Source organism: Salmo salar, chromosome 22 (genome assembly GCF_965601325.2).
Source record: "Salmo salar chromosome 22, fSalSal1, whole genome shotgun sequence".
NCBI classification, from domain to species: domain Eukaryota; kingdom Metazoa; phylum Chordata; class Actinopteri; order Salmoniformes; family Salmonidae; genus Salmo; species Salmo salar.
Genome location: NC_138312.1, coordinates 17111738 through 17130000, shown reverse-complemented (window position 1 = coordinate 17130000; position 18263 = coordinate 17111738). Strand labels below are relative to the sequence as shown.

Here is an 18263-nt window from a genome sequence, read left to right as displayed (position 1 = left end):
ATCAGAGCTGGCATACATCCGGAGAGACATTATTATGGACCAATTAATTGTATATGCGTTTAAGATTTACTACTGAGAAATAATGATTCGAGAGCCGAGCGTTTATGCACATGATGGCTGACTACATCGTTAATCAACTTTTTTTTTTAACCTTTTTTTAACTAGGCAAGTCAGTTAAGAACAAATTCTTATTTACAATGACGGCCTACCCCGGCCAGACCCTAGCCCGGACGACGCTGGGCCAATTGTGCGCCACCCTATGGGACTCCCAATCACGGCCGGTTGTGATACAGCCTGGGTTCGAACCAGGGTCTGTAGTGACCCCTCTAGCACTGAAATGCAGTGCCTTAGACCGCTGCGCCACTCGGGAGCCCACAAAAGTTATGTTAAGCCGACATCATTTCCTCCCTCGCTGATGTCCTGAGCTGAACCCTACAGTCTGATGCTAATCTCTTTGAAGACACTGGAAACCACATGAATGTATTCTAGCTCTAAGCTAAAAGCGTTTTTGCTTCTCTCTCTCGCTCTCTCTGAGGAAGTTCAAAACAAAAGGGACTGCGCCGCTTGACCCCAGACAGAACAATGTAAAGTTTATACGAGTGACAATGTGGGTCTTCTCTCGGCAACTCTGCTCTGGAACAATAAAGGCCTTAATGACTGGGGCTGTGCTTTACACACCACCACAGACTAACACTGCGGTCAGGCATGAAGAGGGAGAGATGGAGAGAGAGAGAGAGAGCTGGAGAGAAAAGGCAGTTATGTGAAAATGTCTCTAAAATGACGAAATAAATCCTGTTTATTCAATCCTTGACATTGCACAGGGGCAACAGTTTTCCCCTGCACACTGGCATACAGTGAAGGTAAAAGATAGGATTTAAAAGCTTGAAATCAATTCTAAGCCCCGCCTGGGCCAACCACTAGAGCAATTATGCCATGTTCAACACCTAAGCCTAATGAGTGGCTATGCTCTTGCCTGACCATATGTTCCTAAGGAAATGTCAAATTTCAGTCTGGGGCACAGTGAAATGCACTGATCCTATAAGATGGTAAGATCTCAATTGCATACTTCACGTGTCCTTTCTCCTCGTCTCCTTCGCAAAACCCATTGGAGGAGAAGGTCAGAAGGCTTTCTCATCCAAGGGGTTTTGAGAAGGAGACACAAAGAGAGAGGATGCGAGGAGTATGCAATTGAGATCTTCTCAATGAGTATTACTTGTATTGTGTATTCATCGTTTTCTTTATCTTTATTTCCACAGATACAATGATGTTCAAGATCGGTATATACGACCTGTACTGTATATAAGACCTGTATAAAAGATCTGTATATAAGACCTGTATATAAGATATGTACTGTATATACGACCTGTATATAAGACCTGTACTGTATATAAGACCTGTATATAACTGCATTCTTGTGTTTTTCTTTTTCCTTCTGTCACATTTCATGTTTGATTTCTTATTTATACAACTTGTTGTATCACCCTGAATGCTGATTGGTTAAAAGCGCATTCCAGCCGGTGTCTATTCCACAAGTAACCACCGGCTAAATCTATGACATTAAAATGCCTATTTACTCTGTTCCATCTGAATGGACAATCAACGTTCTCGTCAGCCTAGCCAGGAAATGTATAAACTTGATCTCCACTATAAAATGCATCTAGACATTATCTCACATTTCTTTTAGACTAACATTTAGTTTTTAACAGCAGTGATTTATTAAACCTTACTGTCTGTCTCTCCGACATTTGCAACATTGTTTCAATATTCAAATTCGATGAATGAACGTGTAGGGGTCTGGACGAGAGATAGAGGTAGGCAGCCTTTCTCAGCCAGTCGAAATCATTAATCAGCATAATTTTACGGATATACACAAAGAAATGTCAATTGAAAAAAGGTAAAACAAAATGAAGTGTAGCTAGTTTGCAGTGTTTCCAGCTTCAGTTTGAAGTGATTGTGTTAGCTGTGTTGTTGGCTAGCTCCTCTGAACAACAGTGTCCTAATGAGAGAGCACATTTTCTATGCCAGGCAAAATCTTTGCCTCATTAGCGCATTGTTATGGATGTATCCAAATAAATGTCACTAGAAAACAGCCAAATGCAGCTACTGTTGTTGTTCTTTCTACACTGTTTGACGTGACTGTAAGTTAGCCGTAGTTGGCTAGCTAGCAGGCAAAGGAATAAAAATGTTGCCAGCCAGTATAGAAATGGAACACTTAGAACGAACGACTTGGTCAAGTCCATAGATACAGAACAAAAAGACTTATCAACTGGGTCGCGTCTCTAGTAACCGAACCAATAGCACAAACGACCAGCCGGCTTGGGTAGCAAGCCTAGATTTGTTTTGGGACTATATCTTGTGGAAGGATGAAATAGTATGAATAAATTAATTTAAATAATTATTTTATGAAAATATGTCAATAATTATTTGACCATGTCTCAGTCATTATCCTACCCTCAAAACACTGGCTTCTCGGGCATTATCGCTTAACTATATTACTACATTTATTGCGCATTATTGGGAAGGAGCTCGCAAGTTAAGCATTTTACTGTTCTGTTTTACACCTGCTGTATTCTGTGCATGTGACAATAAAACTTGAAACTTGAGAGACAGATACATGGCAATGGATCCTGACTGAAGACTCGTCAGCATCAGAGTGAAGACAGGAGTCTGGTGACAAGTTAATTAAGTTAATGAATGTGTGCGTGTGTGCGTTTAGCTCAAACCCCATATCAATAATCAGGTCAGGGCCTGATTCAGAGGACCTGACATTAATAAGTGATGCCAGTGACACCTAAACCACAGGCAGGAGACAGGAATCCAGCCTTGCATCACAGATCAGAGGTAAAGGTTACCTTCATAAATGTATGAAAGGAATTGTTTTAAATATCCAAATAATTATCTCAAAGACATTGTGTGGAATAGGTTGCCACATAACCTTGATGCACTCATAATATAGCTTTACAAACACGCTTGCTTCAAACTGTTAGCTAAGTCATCCTGAGCATGACTAAATAAGCATAAATTACTGTTGAAATTTACAGTATGGCAAAGTGAAATCACAATATTTTCAGAGAACAGTTTGAAAACAGTGGTGACCCAGTTTATGCTCCATTCACCTTCCCAAACAACTTGAGTTTGTGTGTAATGTGCGTTGTAATGTAGTTCCCTTGCTTTAATGGTCTGTGCTTGTCATTTGCTTCAATATCCTGTTTGGTAACAGTCACACTTGTAGAATTAAACAGAGAACACATACAGAGATCAGTCATCGTTTGGCACAGATACGCTGCAGATTATTTAGCTGAGGGAGAGATAAGGTAGGGGAGAAGGAGGAGAGAACTCACTGACCTCCGCGGATTCCTTCCAGAGGGTAGAAGAAGGCCACCAGCAGGTTCATGAGCACGGCTAGATTGAAGGAGATGCTGCTCCAGAAGGACATGTTACGTGAGCACCAGTATAGAATGGGCTGGGCTGGAGAAGGGACGAAGAGGGCCAACACACACGGTCAATACATAGTCATTAGGACCACCTCTACACCAGAAAACATCGCAGTGCATTCTCTACTACAACTACACCACCATCACAATACTGCTGCACTCGCCAAACTTAGACAAGATTCACAGAACACATCACAGGAGATGCACATACACATACAGTATCTATAGCGCATAAACACATTTGACAGAGCATTCATAGGAGGATTGTCCACTTACGCACATTGAGATCATTCTGTATAATGAAAAGCACTTTATAAATGTAATACATTATTCATATTATTATGCACAATGCAGAGGTTCTTAAAGGGATACTTCAGGAGTCAGATGAACTCATGTATACTATTTTTATGTCCCTGTATGCAGTTTTAAGGAAGTTGCTAACTAGCGCGAACACAACCGCTAACTAAATGTTAGTGGAATGACTGGAAGTCTATAATATCTATTAGTAGATACCCATAGAACTTCCAGTCATTGCGCTAACACTAGTTAGTATTTGCTCACAAATCTACCTCCAACTTCCTTCATACTGGGCACAGAGACAAACATTTTATCTACAAGTTTATCTGACTCCTGAAAAATCCTGAAGTATCCTTTCAAAAATCACAATTGCATCTAGAGCTAAATCTCAAATATAAGACATACCACTAGGGGTTAGAATTGTGTCTAGTATGACATTTTTGAAAGAGGGGGGGCAATTTTGTATTTGGTTACAGTTGTAGGAAGGTTACTGTTAGCTGGTACCCAAACATCATGGGTGATCGGGTGATTCACTTATCAGTTTTTCTCGCAGCAAATAATACACCCCAGTGGCACGTCTTCACTTCACTGAAGTGTTTGCCTTTTTTTGTGTCAGCTGAAGCATTCAAACCAGTGGGGCAGCATTTCTCAAACTCAGTCCTGGGGACACCAAGGGGTGCACATTTAGTTTTTTGCCCTTGCACTAGAGAGTTGATTCAAATAATCAAAGCGTGATGATGATAGTACTACATACAATGGTTACATAAGCTAATAGACACCAGAGCAGTGTTTCCATTTTAATGTCTTTAGCCTGCTAGCCGCGGCCCGCTAGCTGTCTAGAGCATATCGGCTGTTAGCTGAATAGGTCCATCGGACAATTTCTTGGGCCACAATACCTATTGTGCCAATTGGACTGGTCCCCTTTACAACACGGAACCCTACTAATCCATCACGACTGGTCTACCGACGTAAACGCACGAGGAGGCTCTGCACGAGGAGGCTATAAACAGACTTCCCCCGTCGCGACGTCCCCCTGAGGCCCTTCTGCTAGCTTGCCCAGCCCCGGCCCGCTAGCTGTCTGAATCGCCGTGTCTCCAACCAGCCTCACTACTCACTGGACCCTTATGATCACTCGGCTATGCATGCCTCTCCTTAATGTCAATATGCCTTGTCCATTGCTATTCTGGTTAGTGATTATTGTCTTATTTCACTGTAGAGCCTCTAGCCCTGCTCAATATACCTTAGCCAACCCTTTAGTTCCACCTCCCACACATGCGATGACATCACCTGGTTTAAAGGATGTTTCTAGAGACAATATGTCTCTCATCATCACCCAATGCCTAGGCCTACCTCCACTGTATTCACATCCTACCATACCCTTGTCTGTACATTATGCCTTGAATCTATTCTATCGCACCCAGAACCCTGCTCCTTTTACTCTCTGTTCCGGATGTATGAGACGACCAGTTCTTATAGCCTTTAGCCGTACACTTATCCTACTCCTCTGTTCCTCTGGTGATGTAGAGGTTAATCCAGGCCCTGTAGTGCCTAGCTCCACTCCTATTCCCCAGGTGCTCTCATTTGTTGACTTCTGTAACTGTAAACGCCTTGGTTTCATGCATGTTAACATTAGAAGCCTCCTCCCTAAGTTTGTTTTATTCACTGCTTTAGCACACTCTGCCAACCCGGATGTCCTAGCCATGTCTGAATCCTGGCTTAGGAAAACCACCAAAACCCCTGAAATTTCCATCCCTAACTGTAACATTTTCCGACAAGATAGAACTGCCAAAGGGGGCGGTGTTGCAATCTACTGCAGAGATAGCCTGTGGAGTTCTGTCTTACTATCCAGGTCTGTACTCAAACAACTCGAGCTTCTACTTTTAAAAATCCACCTCTCCAGAAACAAGTCTCTCACTGTTGCCACTTGCTACAGACCACCCTCTGCCCCCAGCTGTGCTCTGGGCACCATATGTGAACGGATTGCCCCCCATCTATCTTCAGAGCTCGTGCTGCTAGGTGACCTAAACTGGGACATGCTTAACACCCCGGCCATCCTACAATCTAAGCTTGATGCCCTCAATCTCACACAAATGATCAATGAACCTACCAGGTACAACCCCAAAGCAGTAAACACAGGCACCCTCATAGATATCATCCTAACCAACTTGCCATCCAAATACACCTCTGCTGTTTTCAACCAAGATCTCAGCGATCACTGCCTCATTGCCTGCATCTGTAATGGGTCTGCGGTCAAACGACCACCCCTCATCACTGTCAAACGCTCCCTAAAACACTTCAGTGAGCAGGCCTTTCTAATCGACCTGGCCCGGGTATCCAGGAAGGATATTGACCTCATTCTATCAGTTGAGGATGCCTGGTTATTCTTCAAAAGTGCCTTCCTCACCATCTTAAATAAGCATGCCCCATTCAAAAAAATTTGAACCAGGAATAGATATAGCGCTTGGTTCTCTCCAGACCTGACTGACCTTGACCAGCACAAAAACATCCTGTGGCGTTCTGCATTAGCATCGAATAGCCCCCTTGATATGCAACTTTTCAGGGAAGTTAGGAACCAAAATACACAGGCAGTTAGGAAAGCTAGCTTTTTCAAGCAGAAATTTGCATCCTGTAGCACAAACTCAAAAAAGTTCTGGGACACTGTAAAGTCCATGGAGAATAAGAGCACCTCCTCCCAGCTGCCCACTGCACTGAGGCTAGGAAACACTGTCATCACCAATAAATCCACTATAATTGAGAATTTCAATAAGCATTTTTCTAAGGCTGGCCATGCTTTCCACCTGGCTACCCCTACCCTGGTCAACAGCCCTGCACCCCCCCACAGCAACTCGCCCAAGCCTCCCCCATTTCTCCTTCACCCAAAACCAGATAGCTGATGTTCTGAAAGAAAGAGTTGCAAAATCTGGACCCCTACAAATCCGCTGGGCTAGACAATCTGGACCCTCTCTAAAATTATCTGCCGAAATTGTTGCAACCCCTATTACTAGCCTGTTCAATCTATCTTTCGTATTGTCTGAGATTCCCAAAGATTGGAAAGCAGCCGTGGTCATCCCCTTCTTCAAAGGGGGAGACACTCTAGACCCAAACTGCTACAGACCTAAATCTATCCTACCCTGCCTTTCTAAGGTCTTCGAAAGCCAAGTTAACCTGTTATGGCTAGGGGGCAGTATTTTCACGGACGGATAAAAAACGTACCCGATTTAATCTGATTAGTATTCCTGCCCGGAAACTAGAATATGCATATAATTATTAGCTTTGGATAGAAAACACTCCAAAGTTTCTAAAACTGTTTGAATGGTGTCTGTGAGTATAACAGAACTCATTTGGCAGGCCAAAACCTGAGAAGATTCTGTACAGGAAGTACCCTGTCTGACCATTTCTTGGCCTTGTTGATTATCTCTATCAATTACAGGGGATCTCTGCTCTTACGTGACACTTTCTACGGCTCACATGGGCTCTCAGAAGGCGGCAAAATGCTGAATCGTGGCTTTGCAGGCTCTGGCTGAAACAAAGTAGCGCGTTTGGGTAGTGGCTGGTTACAGTACTGTGAGACTCAGGCTCGTGCCCGCGTCGACCGAAAGCTTTGTTTTCTTTCCTCTGTTTAGCTAAACGGAGATTCCCGGTCGGAATATTATCGCTTTTTTACGAGAAAAATGGCATAAAAATGGATTTTAAACAGCGGTTGACATGCTTCGAAGTACGGTAATGGAATATTTAGAAATCTTTTGTCACGAATTGCGCCATGCGCACGACCCTGATTTACCATTTCGGATAGTGTCTTGGAACGCGCGAACAAAACGCCGCAATTTGGATATAACGATGGATTATTTTGGACCAAACCAACATTTGTTATTGAAGAAGCAGTCCTGGGAGTGCATTCTGACGAAGACAACAAAGGTAATGAAACTTTTGTAATAGTAAATCGGAGTTTGATCAGGGCTAAACTTGGTCGGTGTCTAAATGGCTAGCCGTGATGGCTGGGCTATCTACTGAGAATATTGCAAAATGTGCTTTCACCGAAAAGCTATTTTAAAATCGGACATATCGAGTGCATAGAGGAGTTCTGTATCTATAATTCTTAAAATAATTGTTATGTTTTTTGTGAACGTTTATCGTGAGTAATTTAGTAAATTCAAAGGATGTTTGCGGGGGGTATGCTAGTTCTGAACGTCACATGCTAATGTAAAAAGCAGTTTTTTGATATAAATATGAACTTGATTGAACAAAACATGCATGCATTGTATAACATAATGTCCTAGGGTTGTCATCTGATGAAGATCATCAAAGGTTAGTGCTGCATTTAGCTGTGGTTTTGTTTTTTGTGACATTATATGCTAGCTTGAAAAATGGGTGTCTGATTATTTCTGGCTGGGTACTCTGCTGACATAATCTAATGTTTTGCTTTCGCTGTAAAGCCTTTTTGAAATCGGACAGTGTGGTTAGATTAACGAGAGTCTGTCTTTAAAATGCTGTAAAATAGTCATATGTTTGAAAAATTGAAGTTTTCGGATTTTAGAGGAATTTGTATTTCGCGCCACGCCCATCATTGGATATTGGAGCAGGTGTTCCGCTAGCGGAACGTCTAGATGTAAGTTAACAAACAGATTACCGACCATTTCGAATCCCACCGTTCCTTCTCTGCTATGCAATCTGGTTTCAGAGCTGGTCACGGGTGCACCTCAGCCACGCTCAAGGTCCTAAACGATATCATAACCGCCATCGATAAGAGACAATACTGTGCAGCCGTATTCATCGACCTGGCCAAGGCTTTCGACTCTGTCAATCACCACATTCTTATCGGCAGACTCAACAGCCTTCGTTTCTCAAATGATTGCTTCACCTGGTTCACCAACTACTTCTCTGATAGAGTTCAGTGTGTCAAAACGGAGGGCCTGTTGTCCGGACCTCTGGCAGTCTCTATGGGGGTGCCACAGGGTTCAATTCTCGGGCCAACTCTCTTCTCTGTATACATCAATGATGTTGCTCTTGCTGCTGGTGATTCTCTGATCCACCTCTATGCAGACGACACCATTCTGTATACTCCTGGCCCTTCTTTGGACACTGTGTTAACTAACCTCCAGACGAGCTTCAATGCTATACAACTCTCCTTCCGTGGCCTCCAACTGCTCTTAAATGCAAGTATAACTAAATGCATGCTCTTCAACCAATCGCTGCCCGCACCTGCCCGCCCGTCCAGCATCACTACTCTGGATGGTTCTGACTTAGAATATATGGACAACTACAAACACCTAGGTGTCTGGTTAAACTGTAAACTCTCCTTCCAGACTCACATTAAGCATCTCCAATCCAAAATTAAATCTAGAATCGGCTTCCTATTTCGCAACAAAGCATCCTTCACTCATGCTGCCAAACATACCCTCGTAAAACTGACCATTCTACCGATCCTCGACTTTGGCGATGTCATTTACAAAATTGCCTCCAACACTCTACTCAACAAATTGGATGCAGTCTATCACAGTGCCATCCGTTTTGTCACCAAAGCTCCATATACTACCCACCACTGCGACCTGTATGCTCCCGTTGGCTGGCCCTCGCTTCATACTCGTCGCCAAACCCACTGGCTCCTGGTCATCTACAAGTCTCTGCTAGTTAATGCCCTGCCTTATCTCAGCTCACTGGTCACCATAGCAGCACCCACCCGTAACACACGCTCCAGCAGGTATATCTCACTGGTCACCCCCAAAGCCAATTCCTCCTTTGGCCACTTTTACTTCCAATTCTTCCTTTGGCCACCTTTACTTCCAATTCTCTGCTGCCAATGACTGGAACAAACTGCAAAAATCACTGAAGCTGGAGACACATATCTCCCTCACTAGCTTTAAGCACCAGCTGTCAGAGCAGCTCACAGATCACTGCACATGTAGCCCATCTGTAAATAGCCCATCCAACTACCTCATCCCCATACTGTATTTATTTATTTATCTTGCTCCTTTGCACCCCAGTATCTCTACTTGCACATTCATCTTCTGCACATCTACCATTCCAGTGTTTAATTGCTATATTGTAATTACTTCGCCACCATGGCCTATTTATTGCCTTACCTCCCTTATCTTACCTTATTTGCACACACTGTATATACACTTTTCTACTGTATTATTGACTGTATGTTTGTTTATTCCACGTGTAACTCTGTTGTTTCATGTGTCGAACTACTTTGCTTTATCTTGGCCAGGTCACAGTTGTAAATGAGAACTTGTTCTCAACTAGCCTACCTGGTTAAATAAAGGTGAAATAAAATAAAAATGTATCCAAACTGAGGGTTAATTCTACATTAAACTAGAATTACGTCCAGGCTAAGGTTCACAATCGGTTTATTTTTAAATAGATAAGGGTAGGGTCAGATAGGCAATTTGCAAGGTTCAAATACACACTAAACAGCAAAGAAAAAACATAATTTAAATAATGGAAAGGGGGCTAAGCCAATTAGCAGGCTTATTTAGTGTACATAAATCCTTTGGGGTGATTTTGGAGTGTGTTCAGTACTTGATCCAGGGATTTGAACTTCCAACTTGGACACTCATGACCGCCAATCCCTTCCCCGGCCAACATAAGCAACGCTCGCCTCGCCTTCTGCCCACATGGTCCTTGATCAGAGGGTCGGACGGTTGCACGGCCGCTGCTATTTTGGAGGCAGCTTCTTCATTTGAAAAGAGGAACTGAGGGTGGGGACTTTTATAAACAGTACATGGCTCACAGAGTGACAGACAGGCAGGCAGAAACACGCTCCCATTGAGGAAACAAAGAGTGCAGTCATACAGCGATCACAGCCTGAGAGGGGGGGGGGGGGGTGGAAGAATCAGGAACTGTGTGTCAATAGGCAGATGCCCTACTGAATGTGTTACATGGGGGATGTTTGTGGGTGGACTTGGTTGAGGGCATCAACAATCACACCATGAGTTATTGTAGGACTGTTTTTTTCTTCATTTTTTTAACCTCCCATGAGGCTTAGGGTGTTATACTGTTTGCAAACAGATTCTGAGAATGCTAATCTTATTCTCTAAGTGTCTAACTCTCTCCCTTCACAAAAAAATTTTAATTCTCCCAATCTATTGAATCACTCTCTCCCCCAGTCCCTCTCATGCAATCTGGTTCCCATTCATCAAGTAGGCCTAATCTGGTCCTGTCCTCCACCACACTCTCCAGCAGTCCTTGACAGGGGACTACCTGATTGCTCTCAGTCTGTGCTGCCTGAATCCTTGTGGGCCTGGGGTCAGCAGTTGTGTCTGATGGTCTGCTGGATCCTGGACTGACTCTCCCTGGTCGAGACCCACCCAGACTGACCTCCAATCCCATTACACCCTATTCTCAGAGTAGCTCAGCCTCTCGTCTTGCTATCTATTCATGCCTACTCAGTGTAGTAAACAATCCAAATATATCCATCTGATTGTGTGCGTGTGTGTGTGTTTCTGTGACAAGAAAGATGAATTCTCACCTGACATAAACAACAACCCATCATAAGTAACTGTATGTGAATGTACGGGCTGGGAACATAAAGAAAAGTGCAGTACAGTAGCTGCTTGTGAAAACAGTGGTATGTGTGGGGCGTGAACAGGAGTCAATCAAGCATTTCAGAATTCTTTATGAGACGTGGCAGAAAGTCACACCCACATTCTCAACAATTCTCCCTCTGTCATGTAAACATTTCACTCCAACCTTACACTGTAAATATCTTAGCCAATATCCACTTTATGTTAGGTGCTCTAACTTAACATACAACCTTTACATGCCCTCTCCCCTCCCTCCCTTCCATCCAGGGTTCAGGGTGGGTCTCTGGCCCACGCAGGGAGAACCCGACCCAGCCTGGGGGGTCTCCTGAAGGGCCTGGAGGGGTCAGGGAGGGCTGAGGGCATGTAAAGCAGGTACCTAGTATAGAGAGCTAGTGAGAGGGACGCACAGGGAACCGTGTTTGCGTTACCAGTGGTTGGCTCTTGAGTACCTCGCAGCTTCTTCTGCCAGTTCATCTCGTTGAAGAGGTCCTCGGAGCGCAGGAAGAAGTCATTGATCTTGCTGCCCTGCTCGTCGCGCTCCGTGGTGTAGTACACCCGCAGCTTGGACTCGTTGGTGAGGAACTCACAGATGTTGGGCACGGGGAAGACTATCTGCTCCATGGTGCGATCCAGCCGCACAATCTGGACACAACCACATGCAGCCAACGCTGCCTGTCACAGACATTCTCTCTCAGGGGGGGACGGGCAACTCTAGGTCCTGGACTAGGTAGGCCTCAAACTGTATGGTTAGATAGTGGCATGTTGGTTCCTATTCTTCCCCTTGGAAAAATGGCTAAGACATTTTTTAGCTATAGTAATGTTATACACCAGAAGAGGAGGAGAGTGTGTATAAGTGGCTGTGTGTATAAAAGCACTGTGCAACACACACTAATTTGATAAGCTCTTCCACGTTTGAGGTTTTCTGCATTGTCAACAGACAGCATTCTTTCCCCTTGCTAAGCACACAGTGGAACAGGTGCAAACATACCAAAGCTGCTAGTCATTTTCATATGCTAACAAAATACTAACAGTATGAAAAGCAGGCCAAGAAAAATAACATGACTGTCACATGAGTAGGGTAATAAAAAGTCTAAACATATTTATGACAAAATACATGTTGCAATCCACCATAGTGAACACAGGGGTAATAAAACGGAAAATGACATAGTAAAAACACAGTGGACAAAATTGAACTTTTCAGTGCAGGGAGAGGACACCGGCAGGGGCAGAGCCACAATGGCTGACTCTCCTGAATCAGACTAAAATGACTGACCTCAATCTGAGCTGTGTGCTTGGCATAGAACTCCAGGGCTTCATCCCCCTCCCCATAGGTCTTCAACAAGGCCTGCAGCTCCTTGTTGTGGCGGGCCAACTGGAACAACATTGTATGAATGTACCAATGTCGTCAGGTGATGTACCACATTATAGTTGTGAATATTCATTGTACAGACATAAGTCAAAATTGACGATCAGGGTTTTCTAAGTCACCAACTTCATGTTTTGTATCTATTTTTCTTCATTTTATCTGGCAGGTGGCATGGAACGTGCTAGGTGTGGGGACAGGTGACTAACACTGATACCAGATCACTGCAGTGTCTGACAGTACATGCCACGGTTTGTCTTTGTGCTCCAAGTACAGGATGTAGACTCTGTTCAGTGTTCACCCACTAGCCTGCAGGGCATCATGCCTTGGGATCAACATTTTCACCTACATACAGTGCTTTCGGGAAGTATTCAGACCCCTTCCCTTTTTCCACACTTTGTTACATTACAGCCTTATTATAAAATGTATTAAATACACTGTGGCCTCCATCATTCTTAAATGGAAGAAGTTTGGAACCACCAAGACTCTTCCTAGAGGGGGCCTCCCGAGTGGCGCAGCGGTCTAAGGCACTGCATTGCAGGGCTTGAGGCGTCACTACAGACCGGGTTCGAACCAAGGCTGTGTCACAGCCGGCCATGATTGGAAGACCCATGAGGCGGCGCACAATTGGTCCAGCGTCGTCCGGGTTAGGGAAGGGTTTGGCTGGCTGGGATTTCCTTGTCCCATCGCGACTCTAGCGACTCCTTGTGGCGAGCGCCTGCAAGCTGACTTCGGTCGCCAGCTGGACGGTGTTTCCTCTGACACATTGGTGCAGCTGTCTTCCGGGTTAAGCAGGCAGTGTGTCAAGAAGTAGTGCGGCTTGGCAGGATTGTGTTTCGGAGGACGCATGGCTCTTGACCTTCGGTATGACGAGTTCGTAGGGGAGTTGCAGCGATGAGACAAGACTGTAACTACCAATTGGATATCACGAAATTGTGAAGAAAAAGGGGTGAAGAAAAAAGGGTAAAAAATTATAAAACACTCTTCCTAGAGCTGGCCACCCAGCCAAACTGAGCAATTGGGGGAGAAGGGCCTTGGTCAAGGAGGTGACCAAGAACCCGATGGTCACTCTGACTGAGCTCTAGAGTGCCTCTGTTGAGATGGGAGAACCTTCCAGAAGGACAACCATCTTTGCAGCACTCTACCAATCAGGCCTTTATGGTAGATTGGCCAGACGGAAGCCACACCTCAGTAAAAGGCACGTGACAGCCCACTTGGAGTTTGCCAAAATGCACCTAAAGGACTCTCAGACCATGAGAAACAAGATTCCCTGGTCTGATGAAACCAAGTTTGAACTCTTTGGCCTGAATGCCAAGAGTCACATCTGGAGGAAACCTGGCACCATCTCAAAGATGAAGCATGGTGTTGGCAGCATCATGCTGTGGGGATGTTTTTCAGTGGCAGGGACTGGGAGACTAGTCAGGATCGAGGGAAATATGAACAGAGCAACGTACAAAGAGATCCTTGATGAAATCCTGCTCCAGAGTGCTCAGGACCTCAGACTGGGGTGAAGGTTCACCTTCCAACAGGACAACAACCCTAAGCACCCAGGCAAGACAGTGCAGGAGTGGCTTTGGGACAAGTCTCTGAATGTCCTTGAGTGGCCCAGCCAGAGCCCAGACTTAAACCCGATCGAACATCTCTGGAGAGACCTGAAAATAGCTGTGCAGCAACACTCCCCATCTTACCTGACAGAGCATGAGAGGCTCTGCAGAGAAGAATGGGAGAAGCTCCCCTAATACAGGTGTGCCAAGCTTGTAGCGTCATACCCAAGAAAACTCGAGACTGTAATTGCTGCCAAAAGTGCTTCAACAAAGTACTGAGTAAAGGATCTGAATACTTATGTAAATGTATATTTCAGTTTTAATTTTTTTTATACATTTGCTAAAATTGGCCTGAAAAACAGTTTTTGCTTTGTCATTATGGGATATTTTGTGCAGATTGATGGTAATTAAAAAAATATATATTTTAGAATAAGACTAACATAACAACATTTGGAAAATGTCAAGGGGTCTGAATACTTTCCGAATGAACTGTAACTGTCGGTGTTGTTCACCCACATAAATACATGAATAGACACAATTGTGCATAGAGCTGTATTGTGCCTCAGGGGGGTTAGGGTGGAAGCAAGGAGGGTAGTGCTCTGATGTAATTGTGCCTATAGGTTGTGTAGCTGTTACAGGGGTACTGTATGGGGGAGGACAGTTGCATGCAGCCACTAAGTACCTGATGAGCCAGGATGTAGATGTTATGGCCCACGTTTCGTGGAGAGGCTGCATGCTCTTCCTCGCCATCTTCATCTTCCTCAGCAGGCTCATTCGGCTCCACCTCCCCCTGCATGTAGGCCTTTTTTATCACCTCCACCTGCACATGAACGTCACAAACCAGACCGTCAGATAACTTCGCCTTAACATTCTCCTCTGTGCCATGCTGTGCTGCATGTGCATCTTGCAACCAATACTGTATATGCCACTCACCAGTTCTTTGGGCCTCATGTTGTATAGTATCCTCTCTGCGTTCTCACTGTCGTGGCGACTCTCCATGATGGCCAAGAGGAGCTTGGATGCATTATTCTGGAACAGAAAGAGAGAGGTGCAAGGGAGACAGAACATCAGGAGGATGGATAGAATTCAGGTTGTCATGAGTGCTGAAGGTTAAAAAATGCATTGAAACAAGGATTTAAGCCTACTAGAAAGTGTGTGCCCTCAGGCCGGGAAGGAAGCAAAAGTCATTCCGCTACATAAGAATAGTAATGCCCCCTTTACGGGCTCAAATAGCCGACCAATCAGCCTGTTACCAACCCTTAGTAAACTTTGGGAAAAATGTAGTTTGACCAGATACAATGCTATTTTACAGTAAACAAATTGACAACAGACTTTAAGCACGCTTATAGGGAAGGACATTCAACAAGCACAGCACTTACACAAATGACTGATGATTGGCTGGGAGAAATTGATGATTAAACGATTGTGGGGGATGTTTTGTTAGACATCAGTGCTGCTTTTGACATCGATTATAGTCTGCTGCTGTAAAAATGTATGTGTTATAGCTTTACACCCCCTGCTATATTGTGGATAAAGAGTTACCTTTCTAACAGAACACAGAGGGGGTTCTTTAATAGAAGCCTCTCCAACATAATCCAGGTAGAATCAGGAATTCCCCAGGGTAGCTGTGTAGGCCCCTTACTTTTTTCAATCTTTATTAATGACATGCCACTGGCTTTGAGTAAAGTGGATGCGGATGACTGAACACTATACAGGTCAGCTACTACAGCGACTGACATGTCTGCAACATTTAACAAAGAGCTGCAGTTAGTTTCAGAATTGGTGGCAACAAATAAGTTAGTCCTAAATATTTCAAAAACTAAAATCTTTTAATAAATAATGTGGAAATTGAGCAATTTGAGGTGACTAAACGGCTTGGAGTAACCTTGGATTGTAAACTGTCATGGTCAAAACATGTTGATACAACAGCAGCTAAGATGGGGAGAAGTCTGTCCATAATAAAGCGTTACTCTGTCTTTTTAACAGCACTATCAACAAGGCAGGTCCTTCAGGCCCTAGTTTTGTCGCACCTGGACTACTGTTCAGTCAGGTGGTCAGGTGCCACAAAGAGGGACATAGGAAAATTGCAATTGGCTCAGAACAGGACAGCACAGCTGGCTCTTGGATGTACACAGAAAACTAACATTAATCTCTCCTGGCTCAAAGTGGAGGAGAGATTGACTTCATCACTACTTGTATTTGTGAGAGGTATTGACATGTTGAATGAACCAAGCTGTCTGTTTGAACTACTGGCACACAGCTCGGACACTCATGCATAGCCCACAAGACATGCCACCAGAGGTCCCTTCACAGTCCAGAACAGCCTATGGGAGGCGCACAGTACTACATATAGCCATGACTACATTGAACTCTATCCCACATCAAGTAACTCATGCAAACAGTAAAATTAGATTAAAAAAACAGATAAAAATACACTTTATGGAACAGCATTCACACACACAATAACATACGCACTATACACACACGCATATGGTTTTTGTGTTGGAGATATGTGGTAGTAGAGTAGGGGCTTGGGGCACACACTTAATGTGTTGTGAAATCTGTTGTAAATGTATTGTAATGTTTTTAAAATTGTAGAACTGCCTTAATTACTTGATTAGAAATGACCTTGAAATGACCTTAATTACCTTGATTACAAATACAAATACAGGACAAAGAAATATGCCAAATGGATAATGAAGGAAAACGTAAAAGGGTGCAACATGACTACCATACCTTGAGCTCCAGCACCAGGTCCATCCTCTTCTTGCCTAGAGGGTTGATGTCGTTGAGAATCAGAGCGATGATGATGTCGATACCGTTGCATTCATGAGTGGCGATGCAGTTCTGACAGAGAAACAGACAGGAAACTTTTTGCATTCCTCTCTGGGACTGATTTGACACTTACCAGAAAAAAATATTACAAAAAGGGTTGTCATGACGTTGGCCTGTGGGTAAGGTTTATGACCCCCCCCCCCCCATAAATACCTTTCTCCCTTCCCCTCTCTGACCCTACTGAAGGACTTGAATAGCCTGTGTTAAATATAGAGAGTCTGGGAACATCAAACAAATGGGGAAAAGGAACCATATTTTGGTAATAAAACCAGTTGGAAATATGCTTGGGAACGTAATGAATATGGATTTCATTTCAGTTGTCATCTGAGACATTATGACTGATGACAGGACGACATAAACTGTACCTGGGAAAGTATCCACCCTCTAGTTATCAGAGTCACATGGAATTGTTATGCAATTGAAATGTTTGATATTGAAATTGTTTGTTAGGAGATTAAATGTAATTTTAGCTTCCAAATGAGAGATTTGGTTTTTCATAAGGAAAGTGCCCTGCTTGATCAGTGGCCCACCCCTGTGAAGAGACAGGGGTTATAAACGATGAAACACATCCTTCCCCCCTCTCCACTATATAAGCCTTTGACGAAAAGATAACCAGGTTGTTCCAGTACGGGAGGTCTGCAGCCTCTACGTTAGAAGGACACACATGTCAAGTACAGAACTAAGCCAACCTCGGCGTGAGCTTTGGTGGCGAATGGTATGAACTTTGAGCTTATTCACTACAGAAGTGATACTTCCTAGCCGTTGAGTTAGCAGCGGCCGCTGTAAACGTGGGCTAGGAAAGGACGGACGACGGATCCAGTCTAACAGACGGACGAAGATACCACCACGTATCCAATTTACCACCAGAGACATTCTTCCGAGTACGGAAGGTCTGTTGGCCAACCCGGCCAGCATCTACGACCAATCTACCGAAGCGCAGCTCAGAGTAAATATTTATTGCATTTTCCTTTTCCAAATGGGCGGTAATTTAGAATGCATAAGATAATGTATTTACGATAGCATAGCTGCTGTTTCTTTGTTCCTAAATCTTCCCGCTCTTTCATTCAAGCCCAACCCCCTTTCCTTTGTGTAACTAGCTTTCATACAGGTTCCGTCCACCAGGACGTTTTCTGTATGACATCATTTGTATTCTGTGTATATGTAATTCTGTGTGATTAGTTTAGGTATTTAGTAAATAAATAATTAAACCCAATTTTGTATTGCTGATTCAACTTGTTAGCCAGGGTTCGTGAAGATAACCAAG

The 18263-nt window shown here is 43.9% G+C and overlaps 1 protein-coding gene across 6 annotated transcripts in view; it reads right to left on the bottom strand.

Annotated features, from left to right (window-relative positions):
• The window catches only part of LOC106582863 (inositol 1,4,5-trisphosphate-gated calcium channel ITPR1), a 160468-nt gene that overhangs the window by 28596 nt on the left and 113609 nt on the right, over nt 1-18263 (bottom strand). For 5 of the 6 annotated variants that reach the window (XM_014166417.3, XM_045705336.2, XM_014166422.3 and 2 more), the window contains 6 exons: nt 16901-17011; nt 15098-15193; nt 14847-14984; nt 12531-12629; nt 11665-11899; nt 3346-3468 (listed from right to left, as the gene is read on the bottom strand). In XM_014166417.3, coding sequence (XP_014021892.2) covers nt 3346-3468; nt 11665-11899; nt 12531-12629; nt 14847-14984; nt 15098-15193; nt 16901-17011 — 802 coding nt within the window. The remainder of the gene's footprint in view (nt 1-3345; nt 3469-11664; nt 11900-12530; nt 12630-14846; nt 14985-15097; nt 15194-16900; nt 17012-18263) is intronic. The other variant, XM_045705335.2, reaches the window with a different exon arrangement.